The sequence below is a fragment of the Eretmochelys imbricata genome, chromosome 3 (assembly GCF_965152235.1).
Source record: "Eretmochelys imbricata isolate rEreImb1 chromosome 3, rEreImb1.hap1, whole genome shotgun sequence".
Classification (NCBI taxonomy): Eukaryota; Metazoa; Chordata; order Testudines; family Cheloniidae; genus Eretmochelys; species Eretmochelys imbricata.
In genome coordinates, this window is record NC_135574.1 from 166341262 (window position 1) to 166361616 (window position 20355).

The 20355-nt window shown below is 41.1% G+C and overlaps 1 protein-coding gene across 1 annotated transcript; it reads left to right on the plus strand.

Annotated features, from left to right (window-relative positions):
* Nucleotides 1-2: 2 nt before the first annotated feature.
* Nucleotides 3-16666, plus strand: NSL1 (NSL1 component of MIS12 kinetochore complex). Its single transcript, XM_077813770.1, has 6 exons — nucleotides 3-267; nucleotides 2653-2737; nucleotides 8578-8708; nucleotides 10267-10321; nucleotides 14214-14281; nucleotides 14983-16666. Exons 1-6 carry the CDS (start codon nucleotides 37-39, stop codon nucleotides 15256-15258), a joined length of 846 nt encoding a protein of 281 aa, XP_077669896.1. The 5' UTR covers nucleotides 3-36; the 3' UTR covers nucleotides 15259-16666.
* Nucleotides 16667-20355: the final 3689 nt, after the last annotated feature.

Sequence of the window (20355 nt, forward strand, 5' to 3'; positions counted from 1 at the left end):
GGCGGGTTCCGCTTCCGGCGGTTTGGAAAGCGGGAAATGGCGGCAAGCCCAGCCCGGCCGGGAGTGATGGAGGCGGCGGCGAAGGGGCCGGAGCCGCCGCCGCCGCCTTCCCCGGCCCTCCGGGAAATGCGCGTCCGCTGCTGCTCGAAGCGCTGGGTGGGCGAGGTGCTGGGGCTCTGCGCCCCCTACGTGCGGGCGCTGGCGGACGGGCAGCCCGGCGAGCTCGGGGCCGAGAGCCGGGACCGGGCGCTGCGGGACGCGCTGTGGGTAAGAGCCACCGCCGCGGGGGTGAACGGGAGCCGCATGCTGCTCCCGCTCGCCTGGGGGAGGCTGGGCCCCGTCCCCTTGGCGGAGAGACTAGAGCACCGCCCCGCCCCCTAGGGCAAAGCCCCGAGGCGGGCAGATGCCCCTGGTGAGGCCGAGGCACCCCAAAATATTAGCCTTTTTTTGCAACTGCATGACATTGTTGATTCTCGTTCAGTTAGTGATCTGCTATGACCCCCAGGTCCTTTATAGCAGAGCCACCACCTATTCCGAATTTATAGTTGTGCATTTGATTTTTTCTTTCTAAGTGTAGTACTTCGTACATGTCTTTACTGACTATTTCATCTTGTTGATTTTGGACCAAAACTTAAATTTGTGAACTCCATTTTGAATTCTAATCTAAGAACGGTGATAATATTAGACACTGCTGCCGTGCTTTACATCCCTTGATCTCAGCTGCTTCTAAAGACTGGAGGGGGAAATGTCTCTGGGTTTCAGCCTTTGTCTTGTACATTTTAGTGTGCTTTGTGTATAGTCAGTGTCATTGTTATTCCTGTGCAGTCAATTAGGCCCTGATCCGGCCATCCAACCAGTTGTGTGCACACAGAGCACCATTGACTTCTTTGGGGCTCCAAACTTGCTCAGGAATCTGCCTGTGTGGCTCACATTTCAGGATTGGGGATTGGTCTTGTTTCCCCTATTGCTTGTATGGGTCTTTCATGCAGGGACAGGAAAAGAACAAATACAATCACATTCTCCTTTTTTGTAAGTCCATAAAAACTTGTCAGAAGAACTCAAGGAAACATCTAGTACCTGAAACTAATTTAACTCACTTTTTTTTTTCTTAAACTCTAGTCCACATTGTTGGTATCACCTTAAATAGGTTAATGAAACAGGAAAACCATCCTTTTTTTATTTTTGTGGTTTTCATGTTCTGAGAAGTGTCATAGACCAGGGGTTCTCAGCTGTTTTCTTTCTGAGATTCCCCCCCCCCCCCCCCCCACAACATGCTATTAAAAACTCCAGGGCCCAGGGGGAGCAAGGATGGACTCAGGGCTCTGGGCCGGAGTGGGACCCTTGGGCATAGGTGTTGTTTGACTTCTATTTTGAGGAGGCAAGAGCCGGCAGGGCTTCGGCCAGCTCCGCACAGCAAGGTCCAGGGAGGGAGCGCCACCTCCACCCCCGGACTCTCCTCAGCAGGCCACTCACCTGTCTGGAGCTGTGTGTTGGTATCTGCTCCCTGAGGGCTCTGCCGGCCCTGGAGCCAGCTCCCTGCCTGGGCAGCTCTGACCAGCTGCATGAGCAGTCAAAGGGGGCTGGGAGCTGAGGAGCAGCCGCAACCCTGGGCACCAGCAGCAGATGGGGGAATGCCATGGCTGCCCACTCCATGGCACCACCAGCCAGAGGAGCAGCTGCCCTGCACTGCCTGGCTTCGGCTTCCCACCCAGGATCTGGCCAGAGGGTGGGGGTGAGTTGCCCTGGGGACTGCCCCACTATGGGTAAGGAACTACAGTTTTGGGGAGAGGGGAGCAACACCCTTGTGCGCCCTCAACTCTGCCCATGGGCTCAGGGCTTCAGCCCTGCTGCTCCCAACCTCAGCGGGGGAGAGGGTGGAGCTCGGAGTTTCAGCCCACCCCCACCCCCCCGCCGCTCCCGGCTTCGGGAGGGAGCTCGGAGTTTCAGCCCACCCACCCCCGCCACTCCCGGCTTCGGGAGAGAGCTCGGAGTTTCAGCCCCCCCGCTGCTCCCGGCTTCAACCCTGTGGGGGGGGGTGCCCCTGGCTTCAGTGGGGCGGGCCCCTCTGCCCTTCTGAAAGGGCTCATGGACCACCAGGAGGTCACAGACCCTGGTTGAGAACCACTGTCATAGACCATAAAGAAGTGGCCAGTACCCAGCCTCCACAAGAGAAGTAATTTTCTTTAGAGGTGAGAATTTATAACCTATAGACAAAGGTAGCTGCATGGCTTCCCTCCTTATCCTCACTAACTCCTCCTGGTGCCAAGTCCAGGAGAGGAGGCCAGCGCTTCTCCTTACTCTGCAGCAGTTTCTATTTCTGCCAGACAGGGGGATGGGCTACAGCATGCTCTCATAATTCTACTTTCTTTCAGTTTTTTCTTGCCAGTCCCCTCTTCCTGGATGTGTGGAACAAATGATCCTCCTAAATAAAGAGATCACATTCATGTGTTTTAAACTTGAGTTGAGGTACCACATGGGTCACAGAAGGAAAAGGGGGGAAAAAAAAACCTCAAGGGAACGTGGACGGAATCCTTGCCTGAATGAAAATGCTGAACAAGTTCTTTAAATTCAGTTGTTAGCTGTGTTATATTATATTGTTAGGCTAGTAAGCATAATATTTCAAACATTTTGATTGTTCTGAATTTCTTACAGAACTTTGAAACAGCAGTTCAGGAGAATATTACCATTAATGGACACCAATGGCAGGAAACTTCAGATGATGCTGAGCTTCAGAATGGTGTGTGTTTGGTTTTTAATAATGTCTTCACTTTAGTCTAAGCACTTAGCATATTAATCAAGCAATTGTTCCTCCTGTTGTTGCTAATATATGTGATGCTGAGGGAAAAGATCAGACTGAACCCAAGCTTATGTATGTTCAGATTAATGAGTTACACACACCTTTTCAATAAAACCTTTCCCCTAAAACAACCTCCCTATATAAAAAGAGGAAAAATAATCCATGAACATGTAAATTCCTGTATCCCTGTGACCTGGAAACAAATGGGGTGGGGGAGAGAACTCAGTTTGTTCTGAACATTTCAGTTTTGTTTAGTACTCAGTTATCAAGATGATGGGTGATTTATAAATAATAGGTAAATCGCATTTCAAAGTAAAGAAGTTTAAGTTTATATAACCAATGTCCAGGGTAATTATCCTGCAAAAGGTTTCATAACAAAAGGACTAATGCAATATTTACAAAATAAGATTTAGTTTGAAAAAATAATCCTCATTTTACATTATCGCTTGTTTTACAGTCCCATTCACTTAGTCTTGTTTCTTCTTATTTTTACTATCTAAATTGAATAGGACAAATGGAAGGGATGTTATTTTTTAAGCTTTAATGCAAAATAAATCAGATTTAACAAAAAAATGAAACTAATGTTCTTCCTAGTAAACTCTCAACCTTTTTTTACTTTGCAATTTTTTTAAATCATGGCACCCCAGCCTCTGATGTAACTCCCTCACATTGATCATAAGAGAAATACAGTAACAGTTAACATATAATAGAGCAGGGGTTCTGAAACTGGGGGTTGGGACCCCTCAGGGGGTCACGAGGTTATTACATGGGGGGTCGCAAGCTGTCAGCCTCCACCCCAAACCCCACTTTGCCTCCAGCATTTATAATGGTAATAAATATACAAAAAAGTATTTTTTAATTTATAAGGGGGTCGCACTTAAAGGCTTGCTGTGTGAAAGGGGTCACTAGTATCAAAGTTTGAGAGTTTCCAATGGATGCAAAGTAATGAAAGTCCCACCCCTGCAAAACCACCAGCCAAAGATTAATGACAAGCTAAATTCCTTGTGCATCCTAAGGGAGCAAAATTGATGTTAGGTAATACTACTGTAATTTCCTATACTATCTTGATGGTTGTTTGGTGGTATCTCAAGCCAGTTCTTGTGAGAAAAGTCTGTTTACATCACAGGGATTGGCATCATTGATTATATCCAGAGACACAAAAGTGGGTGTAATGAATAGATGAATGGGAAAAATGTTTATTTTGCAGTGTAACGGTGCTGCACTCACCTCTTGCGAGCCCCCCTGGCTGAATGCATATGCCTATGCTCTCTCGGTTTGTGGTGGGTCTTTGCTGACTCAGCCCTCCGGCCAAGTCATACATATTGTGTCTGTGAGATAAAAGCAACTTGAACCCATTTTGGGGTACAAGTCCAACAGGGGCTTCTCTCAGTGCCCTCTGATGTCTCTCAGTTTGTCCCTGCTCCGGAATAGAGCAGTGGCTCAGGGCTCCTTCCCTGGAGGCAGTGTCTTCACCCTCTTGGGGCTTCCTGGCTACAGGTCTCCAGCTGGGCCACTATAGTTCAGTTCCCTCCTTCGGGGTGTCTCACTGTTCACGCCGCTTCCCCCAGTGGCTGTTGGGAGGGTTGGGGGAGGACCGGGCCTGTCCACTACTCCAGGTCCCAGCCCAGGGATCATGTAGATAGCTATCAGCCTTAGATAAAGGGACACAGCAATGTCTACACTACCACAGTAAGTCAGCCTCTGCTACGCAACTCCAGCTACATGAATAACATAGCTTGAGTCGATGTACCTTAAGTCAAGTTACCATGAGGGGTCGGCAGGAGAAACTCTCCCGTCAACTTACCTTACTCTTCTTGTCACAGGTAGAGTACAGGGGTCAACTGGAGGGCGATCTGCTGTCAATTTGGCAGGTCTTCACTAGACCTGCTAAATTGACCACCGGTGGATCAATCTGAGAGCGTCGATCCTGGCTGTAGTGTAGTCCTGCCCTACCTAAGTCATGTTGCTGCTCTAATTCCTTGAGCCACTTCACCACAGCCCTGTGCTGTCTTCACCCTTACGTCAGGACCTTGTCCTGATGGAGTCCCCGCAATCAGCTCAGGGCTCCTTCTCACTCTGCGTGGCTTCTGGCAGCACTACCTCATCCAAGGTCCTATAGCTCTGTCAGCCACCCACACACCATGCACATTCCTACAACTCCAGCAAGGAACCGAACTTGTTCTGGCTCTGCAGGTCTTCTTATACTGACCTGTTGAGCCCTGAGTGTCTGCTTCCCACACAGCCACTCTAGGCAGCGTGGAGGACCCCTCTGCTGCCCTTTTCTGGGGTGGGGTGTGGCAGGATCACAAGGCCGCCAGCAGGGGGCCTCAGGGCCTAGTCCACCCAGTGACATGCAGTTACTGCTTTTAATATCTTTTAATTTGTAATAATGGGGATTCTTAGCATCCTCTAGTGTTCACAGAAAACAGTCAGTGTGGTTCAGTTGCATATACCTGTTAGTGAGTGTCAGGTATTCTTCCTCACATGCAACTTAATGGTTGAGTGAAATTGAAAACACAGGTATGGTCTTGAATGTGGAGGAAGAGTTCCCTGAGCTGCTGCTTGGTCAGCAAGCTCTAAAAACGCTGCAACTGATGACCTAGGCTGAGGAAACAGCAAGCTATGTTCTGGAATCACTTCCTCTTGGCTGAAAGTTTGGATCTGAGGAAATGGATTCTGTTTTAGAGAGTCTTGACTTAAACCATTGTAAAAATAGTATTTTTCAAGTTTGCATCATCTTGGAAACTTTCTTTATGGAAGGATATTTTTGTTTCTATTTTAATGTGGATCAGTTTTTATTGGAATACATTTTTCTTTATGGAAGACTTTTCCCCTGTTTTTAAAAAAAAATCAAACAAAAAAGGTTTGAATTTAAAAAAAAAAATCTGAAAATTCTTACGAGTAGGTAAAGAAGATTCACCCTAACCCACTTTGGATCATTTTGAATTAATGTCAGTGCTAGTTTCTTATTGGAATATCAGTGGAAACATGCCAGAAATGCTCAAGTCAGCATTTAAGTTTGCAGTTAATACAGTTGTAGGAGAAATATTTATTTTAACATGTAAGCTATTGATTTTCATTACAGTAGTGCAAAATCTGTTACAAAAATTCTTATTTTATAAGTCTTGTGAATTTTGTGTGTGTGTGTATAAATAATCCACTTATTTTGATGGGAAACAAGGTTAGAGCACAACATTGGTTGTTTGCTCTCAACAAATCAAAACTTCAGGGTCGGATTTAGAGCTATTCCACTTTGTATAAATAAGTACATATTTACTGGACCAGAGACAAACTGATTTATGTAGCCAAAGTAGAACAGTTCCAACAGGAAAGATTGAAAGAGGAATTCCCTCCTCTACCCCAAATAGTCGTCAGCCTGGTGGTCAGAGCACTCGCCTGAGAGGGAGGTGTCTGTTATTTTGTGAAAATGTTTGGAAGGACTTGGTTTTGTCCCAGTGCAGAACAGGAAATGTTTTGAAATCTCATAAATTTTCATGGGATGGGAAAACAGTTTCCCACCCTCTCTATTGTTTTGCTTATTGACATTTCTTCCACATCCACTGATGCTGCACAGATTGACCAGTAGAGGGTGCTGAATATCCATCTTTCCCTAAAAAGAAAAGGAGTACTTGTGGCACCTTAGAGACTAACCAATTTATTTGAGCATGAGCTTTCGTGAGCTACAGCTCACTTCATCGGATGAAGTGAGCTGTAGCTCACGAAAGCTCATGCTCAAATAAATTGGTTAGTCTCTAAGGTGCCACAAGTACTAGTGAGCTGTAGCTCACGAAAGCTCATGCTCAAATAAATTGGTTAGTCTCTAAGGTGCCACAAGTACTCCTTTTCTTTTTGCGAATACAGACTAACACGGCTGTTACTCTGAAACCTGTCATCTTTCCCTAATACACTAACATCTAAAATGTGCTCAGCCTTTGGATCACATGCATTCTAGGATACAGGAATGTAACTGTTACAAAACAGAAGGAAATGGGGTTAGGGTAACTCTAGTTTTCATAGTCTGTAATGACAGAGGATTTGACTTTAAATAACATAGGCAGCTGGTTAAAGTTTGTTTGAAGCCTCAGACAAATCTAATAGTATTTAGCTTTAAAAATTGTCAATTGCAATATTTGAGAAGATAAGAACTTATTTTGGACACTAATACTGCAAACACTACTCACATAATACTTCTCTCCTTCCTTTACAGCCAAAGGAAAAATGCCTTGCATATTTTGTCTGATACTTTTAAGAATTTGCTCTTAGAAAAAAAAATTATGTATTACAGAAAGATCAACTCATAAGTGTGTGGTGTCTGTATAAGTACAGAGATAAAATATAATTTTTCTATATTTCATTGCATAGCTCAGTGTCAAGATTACCACCCTTCATCTCCTCAGAAAATTTAATTTTTTTTTTTTTTTAAATGTAGTGAAGAATAGCCGCCATTACTGCTGGAAGAAGAGCATTGTCTTAAAAATAGCCAGCCTTTGTTCTGAGTCACAGTATAGTTACAGCACACCTTGTAATAATTCTCAAGGAGTACAAAATTTGTCTGAAGTCTAGCATGTGTCTTCAGGCTGAATACATGTCTGAAAGGGCTGCCACAAATATCAAAGTAATGGGGTTTAATAGATCTGACAAAATACTTGTCAAGCTTGAGGTCCTGATTCAATGCCCATCGAAGTCCATGGGAGTTTTTCCATTGAGTTTAATGGGCTTTGGATCAGTAATCACTTCTAATAGCTAGTTGCTCCAGTGTATACTATCTTTGCTGAAGGGAGCTGTTTCTTTCATGAGAACTAGCCTCTTAGAACTTGTCTACTCACAGAAGTTGAATTGCGTTAACTATACTAGTATAGTTATAGCAGAACAATCCCCCTAGTGTGGATGCAGTTATAGTGGTATAAAGGAGCTTATACTGTATATCTTACTCGCAAAAGGGAATAACTAGGGGCTGCCTTGCTATAATTACTTCGGAATAAAATCCCACCCGTGACCGAAATAGTTATACCGGTATAAAACTATAAGATGTGTAGCCCATCTCTTAGCAACAACCAGTGCTCTCATAAATCTGAAGCTTCTCAGAAGGATTCAAGGCATCCGGGAAATTAGTATCGTGTAAGATCTTGTCTATACGCAGTTATAATATTAAGCTGACTTTCAGTGTTAGAGTTCTAGAAAGCAGTTACTTTTGGGCAGTCCCACGTCATGTTTGCCTGTGAATCAGTCTCTATTTATATTATATTCAGTGTGGAATCTGAGCATTTAGCACATGTACCTTTAGCAGCTTTACACTGCCAGCATGACTTCATTGTATTGTATACATTTATGACGGGATGGGGCATCCCTCATATAGGCTCACTTTACGTGATTTAGACTGATGGATGCTAACTTCTCCAAAAAACATGGAAACACAAACCTGACCCCACCCTCTGTAGCTAACTAAATTTATTAAATTTACTTAGGCAGCAGTTCAGGATAGAGATCATCTTTTCATTTTACATTTGTACAGTGCCTAGCGCAGTGGGGCCTGATCCCTGATTGGGCTCTCTAAGCATTGTTCCAATACAAATAACACTTGTTGAGCCAGCTACCCTGAAACGGGATAACAGTAAGGAGACTAAATGCCATGAGAAATTTCAATGCCTGCTGTTGGGGGAAGGACTGAGCAAAATTTTGCTTTATTTTTCTTTAGTTTCCTGTAATAATTTTAGTATTTTTTTTTAAAGACACTTAAAATAACTGTGTACTGTGTCACCTTGTTTTTCTTGTGAATTTAGGTTCTGACATCAAAATCCTCGAAGATCAGTTTGATGAACTTATAGTAGAGACAGCTACGAAGCGTAAGCAGTGTCCCAGAAAGATATTAGTACATGTAATCAAAACCATGAAAGCAGAGCAAGAAATGTTGGTAAGTATCTTTATTTTGCACTTTGTAAAGATGAAGTCTTAGTAATAAGACTTTATCGCACTCTACTATTAAATCTTTGCTGAGATGCAGCAAGACTGTTAAGTTTTTGGGGGTTTTTTTGCAATAGTTAATGTTTTCAGGTTACAAAGTTAATGTTAATTATGATTTACGGTAGTCCTAAAGTAATTTCCCCAAAGAGACCTCTCCTCTTACTTTTGTTACTGGTGGTCCTTTCAGATTTTGCAGTAATACTAATTAAATTATTCTGTTCTACCTAAATTTTTCAGCAAAAATTACAAAGTTGTTAAAATGTGGCATCACTATACATCACTTTCAACCACTTTTGAGCAATAGTTTTTTATATTTTCCTCATCTTTGGCTGTAAGGCATCCTCATGGGCAGCACAATTCCCACTACCACCACCGTCTCAATATATGTGTCTCGAGGCAGTGGCTTCATATAATAGCCCATAACAATGGAGATTCAGGGCTTCCTTACACTTTTCTCCAAAAACACTCCTCCTGAAGAACAGCTAAACCTGCTCTGCACAAGTTTCAATCTCCTACATCTGCCAAAGGGAGGCTGCCTCCTTTAAGGCTCTTCAAGTCAATCCATTAAAAATGCTTGAGCAGTGCAAGTTTTATACTTCCCTCAGTTGGGACTGTTGCCTTCTGTATTTCCAGACTTGCTAACAAAGTGTGTGAGCCACAAGAATTTTGTTCCAATAGTGACTAATGACACAAAGAAGTGACTCTCTTATCCTGATCTGCTCACAATTTTGAGAGGTGACTTGTAGTGGGGAAAATATTGTATGGGTCAGACTTGAATATAAATGTTATTCACCTTTCCCTTGTATTATAAAAACGAAAAACATTTTCTAACTGTTGAAGATGTTAGTATTGAAATAAGTTTGTTTCCTCCCTCATAGCCTCATCACTCAACCTGAAGTAAAATCCTAATGCTGAATCTACTGTTACATTCATTTCTGCTACAACTGTTTGATGTCAGATCACAAGATTCATGGCAGGGTCAAATAGCAGGAGAACCTGAGTTTTGAGGGAGAATGTTCTTATTCATACACAAATACCTGAAAGATAGAACAGTGGAAACTGACACTGATTGGCCATATTAATAGCTTTCTGTATAAATGTTCCCTTTGTTCCAAGTTTATCCAGGCTCCATGAAGGGTTACCTAAGAGTTGCTCTGCAGTTCTATTTCCTAAATCATGTAGAAGATGGCAATGCTTCTCCCAAAATACCTAGATTTCAGCTAAAAATCTTGCTTTCCTCTGCACTAACAACTGAGTTTAGAGTTTGGCAAAATAAAGCTTAATATGGTGACTGTGTACATTTAAATAAGAAATGGACTGACAAAGCTAATTAGATCACTGTTTCTAGCAGTTCTCTGTATTGGATGTAGAGCACTAATCCCACTAACCATTTTTATTACAGTAGTAACTTGTGCTAGGTACTGTGAAAGACATAGATTAAGACACTACTTAAACCAAGGAAATATTTCAGAGTGAAAAATATTTTGAATTTATTTTTGTGTATGCAGAAGCTCTACCAGCCTGTTGTAAAGCAACAAGAGATAAAACCTGAGCCTTCTCAAGGTAAGTGTTTGTCATGACAATGCAAATGTATAGAGAGAACACTACGTAGCACAGGGGTTCTCAAACTGGGGGTCGGGACCCCTCAAGGGGTCATGAGGTTATTACATGGGGGTTTGCAAGCTGTCAACCTCCACCCCAAACCCTGCTTGACTCCAGCATTTATAGTGGTGTTAAATGTATTAAAAAGTGTGTTTAATTTATTAGGGGGGGTCGCACTGAGAGTCTTGCTGTGTGAAAGGGGTCACCAGTAAAAAAGTTGGAGACCCACTGACCTAGCAGAATCACCAAATGCAATTTTTTAAATAAACACCAATAAAATTGCTCTCTTTCAAGTGTGACTTTCAGACAAAGTTCATTCTGTTGGCATAGTTATACAAGTGAGAACTTGGTTATGTGAATACACTTCTATTCTGGATGTAACTGTGCAGACATAGAAGCTTGTGGTAGCTGAGCATACTACTACATTGCTTTATTAGCACACATCTAGTTCTCTTGTCCTGAACCTTCATGCTATTACAGGCAGGACTTTAGGGCAAAAATCAGCCACTAACAAATGATGGGGGTTTGGCAAATATTTTCTGTGGGTCAGATTATCCAATAACTGTGGCAGAGTTCCTTGCATCTTCCTCTGTCCACTGTTGTAGACAAGATATCAAACTCAATGAATCACTGGCTTCATCCATATACGGCAATTGCTGTGTTCCTATTCATGTCTTGTGAGACTACCACTTGGTTCTCAACATCAGTCAGTAGGCAAGCAGTTGCTAAGAACTGGCTGACCTGGTAAAGAAGCATAAAGTACACATTTTTGGACATGCTTTTATTATTCAGTACTGAGTGGCATAAAGTGGATTTTCTTCTTAAAAATTATAACACTCAAGTCACCTTTTAAAAGTATAACATCAGTGGGACACGTATGATATATAAATTGTAACTGTTAAAGCAGAAATTAATTATTTAATCAGTGTCCTAAGTTTACTAGGTACAGTACATTTGTAAACAGGACACTGTCCCTGCCCTAAGGAACTTACAGTTAAGAACAAATAAAACATTAAGGGCCATGAGTAGGATGAGTCTTTCAAGGCTTGTCTTTACAAGCTGGATTATCTTCACTACCCTATTTTAAAAGGGTACTGGTTTATTTCTAGCATTTTGAATGCAGTAAATCATACTCTGTGGTTACAAGGTCTTCAGTGTGCTTTGGCGGCACAATGTCATTCACACAATATAAAAATATTTAAACAAATTGAAACATTAACTAGAACTGAGGTAAAGTTTTGATAGAAGCTTTCAATTCTCAAATTGCTGATCTGACTTTACTTTAGGCAATGTTTCCTTTTTGTAACTGAGAGGAGATTGCTCTCAGAAATGCCAGCTTTTGTAGCTAAGGTGACAGCAGAAGCTGTAAAGAACTTCACTTCATAGTTGAGGGTTTTTTTCAGTGGTGGGGTTAGTGTCCACATCTGCAGGTTTAAGCATGGATTAACTTTTTGAACAATAGGCAGTTTTTATTTTGTTGCCCTTTTTAAACAAAGCAACAGCAAGTTATTAACAAAAAGCATGTAGTTTGTGCTGAATCTTAGTATTTGCATAGTCGCTGGGAAGTTAATGCATCCCAGTTTACTAAGTGCAGTGGCCAGAAACCAAAAATGTTTAGATTACTCAATACCTTTCATATCCTTTTTTCATTTCCCTGTGTTTTGGAAAGCCTAGAACAATGAGGAATATAATACTCTCCATGTAAACCTAACCTTTAACCAATAGTGACATGTTAAATGTACTCAATGTGCCATTGTTCCTGATTACCTAGAGGGGTCTCAAGTAACTGCTTTTGTCTTCTCCCTCACAATTTGGGGGAGTCATTACTTTGTTCAGCCTTCCATCACTCTGTATCCTGTCATCAAAACTTCCTATCGCAGATATACCAGCCTTTTGGATGAGTGTCCATTCATAGTCCACTGCTCTTTCTTTAGTTAGAAGGGTTGCTGTGCAAATATTTTCCCTCCCAAGGTCTGAATAATCCTGCCTTTTGAACATCCTTTACCATTCCTGAATTATGCAGCCTGACACCTGGATAGGGAATCAGATCAGGTCTCCACTAGTAATACTCTTCCCAGGACAGAGTGCTCATTTTCCTGCTATAGCAGACAAGAGTCCAGGATTGCTTTTGGTAGACTGATGAGGAGCTTGATAGGTCTATTATTCTAGCTTGCAAATTATTCCAAATTTTTTATTTTCCTACTTGTCAGAGTGATCACAAGAACTAATTTTGCATAGAGACTTTCATCCTGTTTTTGCCACAGTACGGTAAAATGAAAACGTTTCCTGCATTCTTCATCTACTGTGCAACTTCATTTCTTCCAAACTTCTCTCATCTTTCCAAATTTATCTAATAGAACACCTTCCCATTTTGTTTATAGTGAGTTCTTAATTTTTCTGGAGTAACACTTATCACTCCAGTTTTGCTGAGTGGAAAAGGATAACTGTAACTCTGAATTCTGAGGGCAGCAATTCCAGTTGTATAGCAACAACGAAACCTTTCCTCAAACCTGCTACTTTTGTCTAACTTTCCATTACTGATCTCTTCACATTTGTTGTCTTCTGCCCTACCTTATTGTCTAATATAGTGCAATCTTTTAAGCTTCATAAACATGTCACAACAAATAAAACCTAGAAACTGTCTTCCTTCCTTCACAACCTTGTGTTGTCATTGTTTCCTGTGTTTGTCTAATTTAGGTTGCAGACTTCTGGGGCAGGGGCCTTGTATCTTGCTTTTCCTGTCTGCTCCTTGGTGAGGCCTTCAGGCAACATAAATGAGTAGGAGTAATAATGGCAACATATAAAACTTAGCACAGAGAGTTATAATTTTAGAGGTGGAAGTTGGTAAATGATCATCCACATCCAGGTTTTTAGAGAGTAAGACCTATGCTATAGGTGAGTTTAAAGACATTTGTGCAAGGCCATACTATATTTTCAGTTAGTAGCTCTAACTTTATACAAGTTGCTTACAAGTATTGTGGTGCATGTATGGTAAACAGCAGCCTATCTATACTGGTGGATAAGAAACAATAGAGAGTGCCTCTGGACTTCCTTTGTGGTTTCATGGAGCACATTTACTTACACATGTTTATCAAGAAATCCTAAGATACATACCATTACTTAGCCTTCTCTGGTCTCTCAAAAAATGTTTAAGAGGCTTCAGTCAAGGAGACTTTGAGAACATGGGGTGTGTTGGTTATTTCTCATAAGGTAGCATAAAAGGTGAACAGATAAAAGTAATAAGTGTGAAAGTAAATAGCAAAATATTTCTCATTTTGTAGGCTCATATTCGAAGACCCTAGAACCATAGCCCTTAAAAATCTTTAGTTCAGTTCAAAATTAGTTCAGTTACAACATCTGCAAATGTATATAACTAACAGCTCCTGGGTTTGATGTCAGTGAGGGAAGATTACTTGTAAACATTTCTTGTATATTTTTCCTAAGTGAATAACGCTGTGACTGGCTTGTGGCAACCCTCTGAATGTGGAAACAATATTCTTCTCTAAACACTAAATGAGAAAAATGGGTTGTACAATATGACATGAAGCAGTACTGGCTTTAAGTGATGGGAAATCTGAGGGCTGATTATTTTTTTTCCCTGCTACTGGATAACCTATCAAACTATTATTAATGGGATCACTAAATTTACAAAGCAGTTTATTCTTTCAGTTCCCTGTTATATAAAATACTGAATCACAAAATGCCTTAGAAAGCAACAAAGCAGATGTTTAATAATTTTTAGAAGTATTTTTACAGTTCCCCTTGGAGATATTCTCCTGCTCTTTTTTTTTTTTTTGGTCACTTCATGATTCTGGAGGAATATAAAATTTTTGATGTTTGTGTTTCTTTGCAGCTTCTCACATGGCAAATCTTAGGCAGGTAACAGGGGTCACATCCAAGCAGATTAGTGAAGCAATGAAGGTAAGATTTCTGTGTGCCTGTTGGGAAGAAATCTTTCATTTAGATTTTTGTCATTTAACATTTTCCATCAATGCTGTAAAACGGCCTGATGAAGCAGAAATTCTAACTAGCCAATATATCCTTTTTGTACAAAAATTTGCCATCTCTATTTGCAAAATTACTGACTCTACATCTTTATCAGTCGTAAGTGCAGTAGAACCCTTGCTTTGGACTAGGTTTCCTTTAAGACTCTCTCAGTGAAAGACCTGTAGAAGTATTCTTGTAATTTGGAATATCCACAGTGTTGGAAAGATTTAAAGATTTCTGTGACTGCAGTGTTTGGAACATTTAAACCATCATTTTAGAATAATGGTATTGCCTCTATCTACTAAATAGCATTTTATCACTTTGGTAAGAAATTTGAAATGAGCTATAGTATTTCCACCTTATTTATTCTTGATAAACTGTTCATATGTTCTTCTCTTTAGTCTTTAAACTTGCACTGAAATTTCCTTACATGAGCTGCTAATGCAGACTCTTGCTATTATTGCTGTATGAATTAGTGTTGGTAACTCACAACTATAATTCCAAAAGATTGTGTTAGGTGGGGATTTTATGGATGTCAAATTCTAGTTAACATGTTTTTTCTACCCATAATTAATAATGTTAGTTTAATTATGTAACTTGGGATTGGAGATGCTTTGTTGTTTTTTTCTTTGTAGTCCCTACCAGCATTGATAGAAAGAGCAGAGGGATTTTCCCAAGCGTTAACTTTGCAGCCCATCTTAGAACTATGCAAGCTTCGCCAAGAAGTCTTTGCTGGCTGTGAGGCTAAGGAAGAAAATAAAATCCAAAGCTTTATAACACAAGTGGAAGTCACACCAGCAGAGGCTGCTGCCGGTAAAAATTCTAATCTTATCCTGAAAAGAAAGAGAACCGCAGATTCTCCACAGTTGAAATACTACCCACTGAGACGAAGAATTACGTTGAATACGTGAAAGTTTTTCTTACACTTACTTTCAAGCTTGAAAATCTACTCTCCCCATTTCCACAGTATAGTTTAACTCTGTTCTTTTCTAACAGTGAATTACAGGTTTTTCAACAAGAGAATTCTTAGTGGCTGTGTAGCCTTTAATGTTTTTCTATATTTTCTCTATTTACTGTTACATCCTAGTCATGTGAAAATGTGTACATTAGCAGTGATGTTCATCAGAGTGCACTCATATTCCTACAAATTTTTCTCTGTCCTTCAAAATAGTAAACTCTATAGATTAGCCTATAATTCTTTCTATATTCTTTTATTGTAGGGATAAACTCTGGTCTTGATCCTTCAGTGCTTGCACAAGTGCATAACTTTATGCATGTGAGTAGACCTATTGTGTTCAATTGGATTATTCATGCATAAAGCATGTGTATAAAAGGATTGGAGGATGAACCTATTGTATTGCTCCTTAAATATAGCTAGCTAGATAGCTGTTGATTTCTTTAATCGTTGAGGAAAAGTAATTTTAAAACACGTCCGTCTCTGTATAGCAGAAATAGTTTTCATTTATGAAATTCGTGTGCAATTGCAAAACTGGTCCTTTTTTTAGTACAATTATTTTTATTCTAAATTTGGGTGGGTTTGGCTTATTTTTTTTATAATCCATGTTATACTAACATGGAATTTTAGTAAAATTTGTATGCATTTATGTGGTATAGTTTTTGAACAAAAACCAGGCCTTTTCGGTCTTGTAATCTATAACATATCGGTATTTTCATGTCCTCCTAACTACAAGTGTTTAAGTGCAACTACTTTGGGATCCCTAGAGGACACTTCTTCATGTTAGAGGATCTCCAAGCAGTGTGTGTGTGTGTGTATCTGTAAGTACAGTATTTTTGACTAGACTTTTAAATCAAAGTAGAGTAAAATTAAATTAATATCAAGCTGAACTGTCCCACATCTGAGTTTCTTCATATTATAACAATAACTAGAAGATCGCAGAGTATTAAATTGAGCAACTTGCCTTAATAATTTATATTTCAGATGTTTCAGAAGTCAAAGCTATTAATATAACTTTTTCCTGGCTTACGCTTGCAATATAACCTTATCTCTATTACATGCAAAGTGCTTTCTCATACTGAATTACTTTAATTACTCTTTATTGGAGAATTTCACTGATCAAGTAGACTCAGTAAGAGGGAAAGGATAGGCCCCACATAACCCTTCAGAGACTGAAAATCTTTAAGAAAAAATGTGTGGCAAATTTTAGTTTAAAATATTGTAACTAATACATATAAACTTAGTCCAGAGTGAGAATTTGTATGTTGAACATTTGTACATAAATATTGTTTTTATGACTTGTATATTTATAAATAAACATTTGTGGTATTATACAAATCAAATAAAACTGTAGTTAAAAAATACTATATGAAATCTCAATTTAGTTTATTTACCAGTTCAAGAGTAATTATCTAATCTGGGAATATGTAGTGACTCTAGTGGGCTAATGTATTAGTACCTTTGGAAACTAGGTTCAGATTTTGTCTTAGGTACTAGTAGGTGACCAGATAGCAAGTCTGAAAAATTGGGACCAGGGTACAGGGTGTAAAATAGGATCCTAAGACAAAGCCCCTAACATCAGGACAGTCCTGATAACACGCTAGGTACTGGTCCCATTCTGGTTCTTATTTATCCTCTCCAAACCACGCATAACTCAGTATGGACAGAAGTATCTACTTGACAGGCCCAGGACTGGGATTGCAAGAGTGTTGGGATTATTTTAGCATGTAGAATATAGATAGGAAAGAAGAATACAATCCACCTGCATTATGCAGGCTTGTGTGCTTTTTTTTTTTTTTTTTTTTATTGGTGGGGATGAGAAGACACCAACCGCCCCATTCCTTCTCCCAATCATTGATCCACACGTATTCTTTTCAGTTCCTTCTGCCCCTTTTCCCGCAACCCTTCAGATAAAAATCTTCCTTTTCTACTTGTAAGACCGATATGTGAGCACTATTTATTTTAGGATTTTGTACTGGCATATATCCCTAGTATCTATGCATCTCCTAAGTTAATAGAATGGCATAAGAAAGTCTCTAGTTGGTTTCAGGAAGCCTTTGGCTCTTCTTCCTTAACAGTTGTAGGTAAGCACCAACAGTGTGTTTGATTTGTACAAATCAACAGACTTGACCCCTGACCCAAGGAACAAGAATTCTAAAAGTCAAAAATCAGGTAAACCCCTTAATAGAACCTGAGCGAGGCATCTTGGAGCTACTTTTATAAACGGATCTGAAGATGGCATCATATTGACAATGTTTGAAGGTTCCATGAAAAGTGGGATTTCAAGAGGGATATGAATGAAGTGAGTATGGATGCTTGGTGTTCTGCAGCAGGGAGAACATTCCAAGCACAGGATGTGGTGTGGAAGAAGACCCAAACCTGAGTGGTAGGGGAAAAAGAGGTTAAAGGGAAACTTGGTAAGAAACAAAAATATCACTTTAAGTTTTGTGGATAGGCTCCGTATCTGAACAGGGATGCTCTATGAAGTTCAGGATATCCGATGACAACCATGGGCCAGACTTACAGGCAGAGGACATGACAGAGGCAGAATGTTCCGAAAGGCTTCTCTTTGGAGTGGATGTTGTGGTAAGATGAACTACATGGTAAATATGTTGCCGTTTATAAATATGGAAAGCTTCGTATTGCGAACCAAAAAGTGACCCATCATATACTTTTGCAGTGTTCCTTGTGCATGGCCTCAAGTGTTCTTTCTTGGTCTGAATATGCAAAGTGCTTCATTTTTCTGTCTAAGATACTTTTTCCCTTCAGTGAACTTTCCATACTTCCAACTTCCCAGTGTTTCAAGGCAAGTGTCTGAAGCGTGCATTTACTGAAATGTCACAACAGTCAAACTTTTATTTTTAACTTAGGGTAAAGTGGTATTGCATCAGGAGACGTCTGGCAGTTCTTAATATAGCCTCTGAATTCTGCAAGAGATACCTACTCCATAAAGGAAAGACTGTTCTTGATAGTTATAAGTTCCAACCACATTTCCATTATAAACTGGATTTTTGACCCATTACATTTTTCATTTTAGATGTAATATACCTTACATCTCTCAAGCAGCAGTAGATGTGGGGAGGGGCTGCAGATCCACTCCCCATTGGAGGAGAAATCGGTGATGTAGAGTCTGGGTTTATTTTTGTGGTAACTCATTTTATTTACGCTTTACATACTGGTTCTTGAACAGAGGTGATCACAAAGAGCATGTAAGTAAATTCCCTTTTCAGAAGTCTCTACCCAGTTCCTAAGAAGCAACACTTCCACAAGAATTTACTCTAGTTGGAGAGGTTAAGAAAGAGAGCAAACTCTTGCTGGTTGCCACAGCTCCCCCAAAGAAAACTATGCCATCAAATTAACAATACAACATTTCTGCAAGGACTACGTACTGCTTGCACACTAACCGCTGGTCTACATGGTGAGGTAGAGTGTGGCGAGGTAGTGTGTGGCAAGCCAGAGCGTGAACCTACAGCATATTGCTAATTCATTGTGTGGGTCCTGCTAGAGCACAGTAAAAGTTCTTTTTTAAATAGATGCAGCTTAGGTGTGCGCACCGAAGCTGGAGAAATTTGTGTAGCGGTACTGATAGAGGGATGTCGCTTATGACTTGCGGCTGTATCCCCTCCCCAGGCTATATGAGGCAGTACTGTCCTGACCCCCTCTCAGTTCCTTCTTACCACTCCTAGTTGGAGTTGGAGCTCTGTGTAGTAGAAAAATTGTGAGGTTAAGAACTATTGTTTAGTGTATTTCCTAGTTGTATGTAGTTAGTAGGGAAGCTGTTGAGTCCAGTACTGATGAGAGTGATGCTGGCACTGGCTTTTTTCACACCAGCAGACAGCCTTTGCCTTTCCATCCCAGCCTCTCCCTTGGTCCAGGACTTTGCCAAGGCTACATAGTTTATAGCGTCATTGGTTTATGGGCTGCTGAACTTTTGGGTCTGTCGGCACCACACCCCAATGTTCACCTTCCGCAGTCTGTGCAAGCAGAGCTGGTGCTGGGCTTGGTGCAAGGGACTGCCTCGGCACCATTGCATTAGGCATCACTGATGTTTCTGTGATGGCTCTCACCACACTCCACTTCAGCATTGTCACGTACTTTGCTGCTGCTGCTGACTTTGGGGTCAGCAATGGGAACAATGGAGGGAACAACTGGGAACAACAGAGGTGTACTCAGTGCTGACAGTACCATTTCCACTGTCGGCTCCAATGGACTCCTTTTTGGGGGACAGATGAGTCAGACCAGTTACTTGCCTCTTCAGGGCTGGCTCCACCATTATCCGCAGAAACTCAAAGCTCCTTGGCGTCGAGGCTGGGCTCTTCCTCCTCCCATTCTCCACTGCCTGGCCCTTATCAGGGGCTGTTTATGGAGCACCATGGGTACCAGAATTGGCGCTCGTCTCACTGTTGGGACGGGGGGGCCCTGGCCCAGCACCTACTGGCCACGAATGTCTTATCCTTATGCTTAGTGACCTCCAAGACTGCGCTGGGCTTTTAGGCAGAGTTCCTGCAGAACACCCCTAAGTTGTTGGATATCCTGCAGCCGTCTGCTCCTGGGAAAGTGGCCCTCCCTATAAATGATGTGCTCCTAGAGCCTGCAAAGGTTCTTTGGAGCATGCCGGCTTCAGTACCACCGATTGTGAAGCACATGAAGAAATGCTACTTAATTTTGGTGCAGAAATTGGAGGGCTTTTACTCCCAACAGATCCCAAATTCCCTGGTATTAACCACAGTGAATGATCGAGCCCAGCAGGGTGGATTAAAGTCCGCTCCCAAGGACAAGGAGTGTAAAAGATGGACTTAATGGGAAGGAAAATTTACACCTCCTCCTCCCTGCAAATACAGATTGCGAACCAGCAGGCATGTCCAAATACAACTCTGTAAAATGGACTGCTATGTCTAAGTTTGCAGACAGGCTGCCTGAAACCTCAACAGAGGAATTTTGGGTGTTGATCACTGAAGGCTGCTTGGTGGAAAAGATGTCGTTGCTGTCCACAGTGGATGTCGCAGTCACTTCATCCGGAGTTACGGCCTCCATGGTGACCATTAAAAGGAAG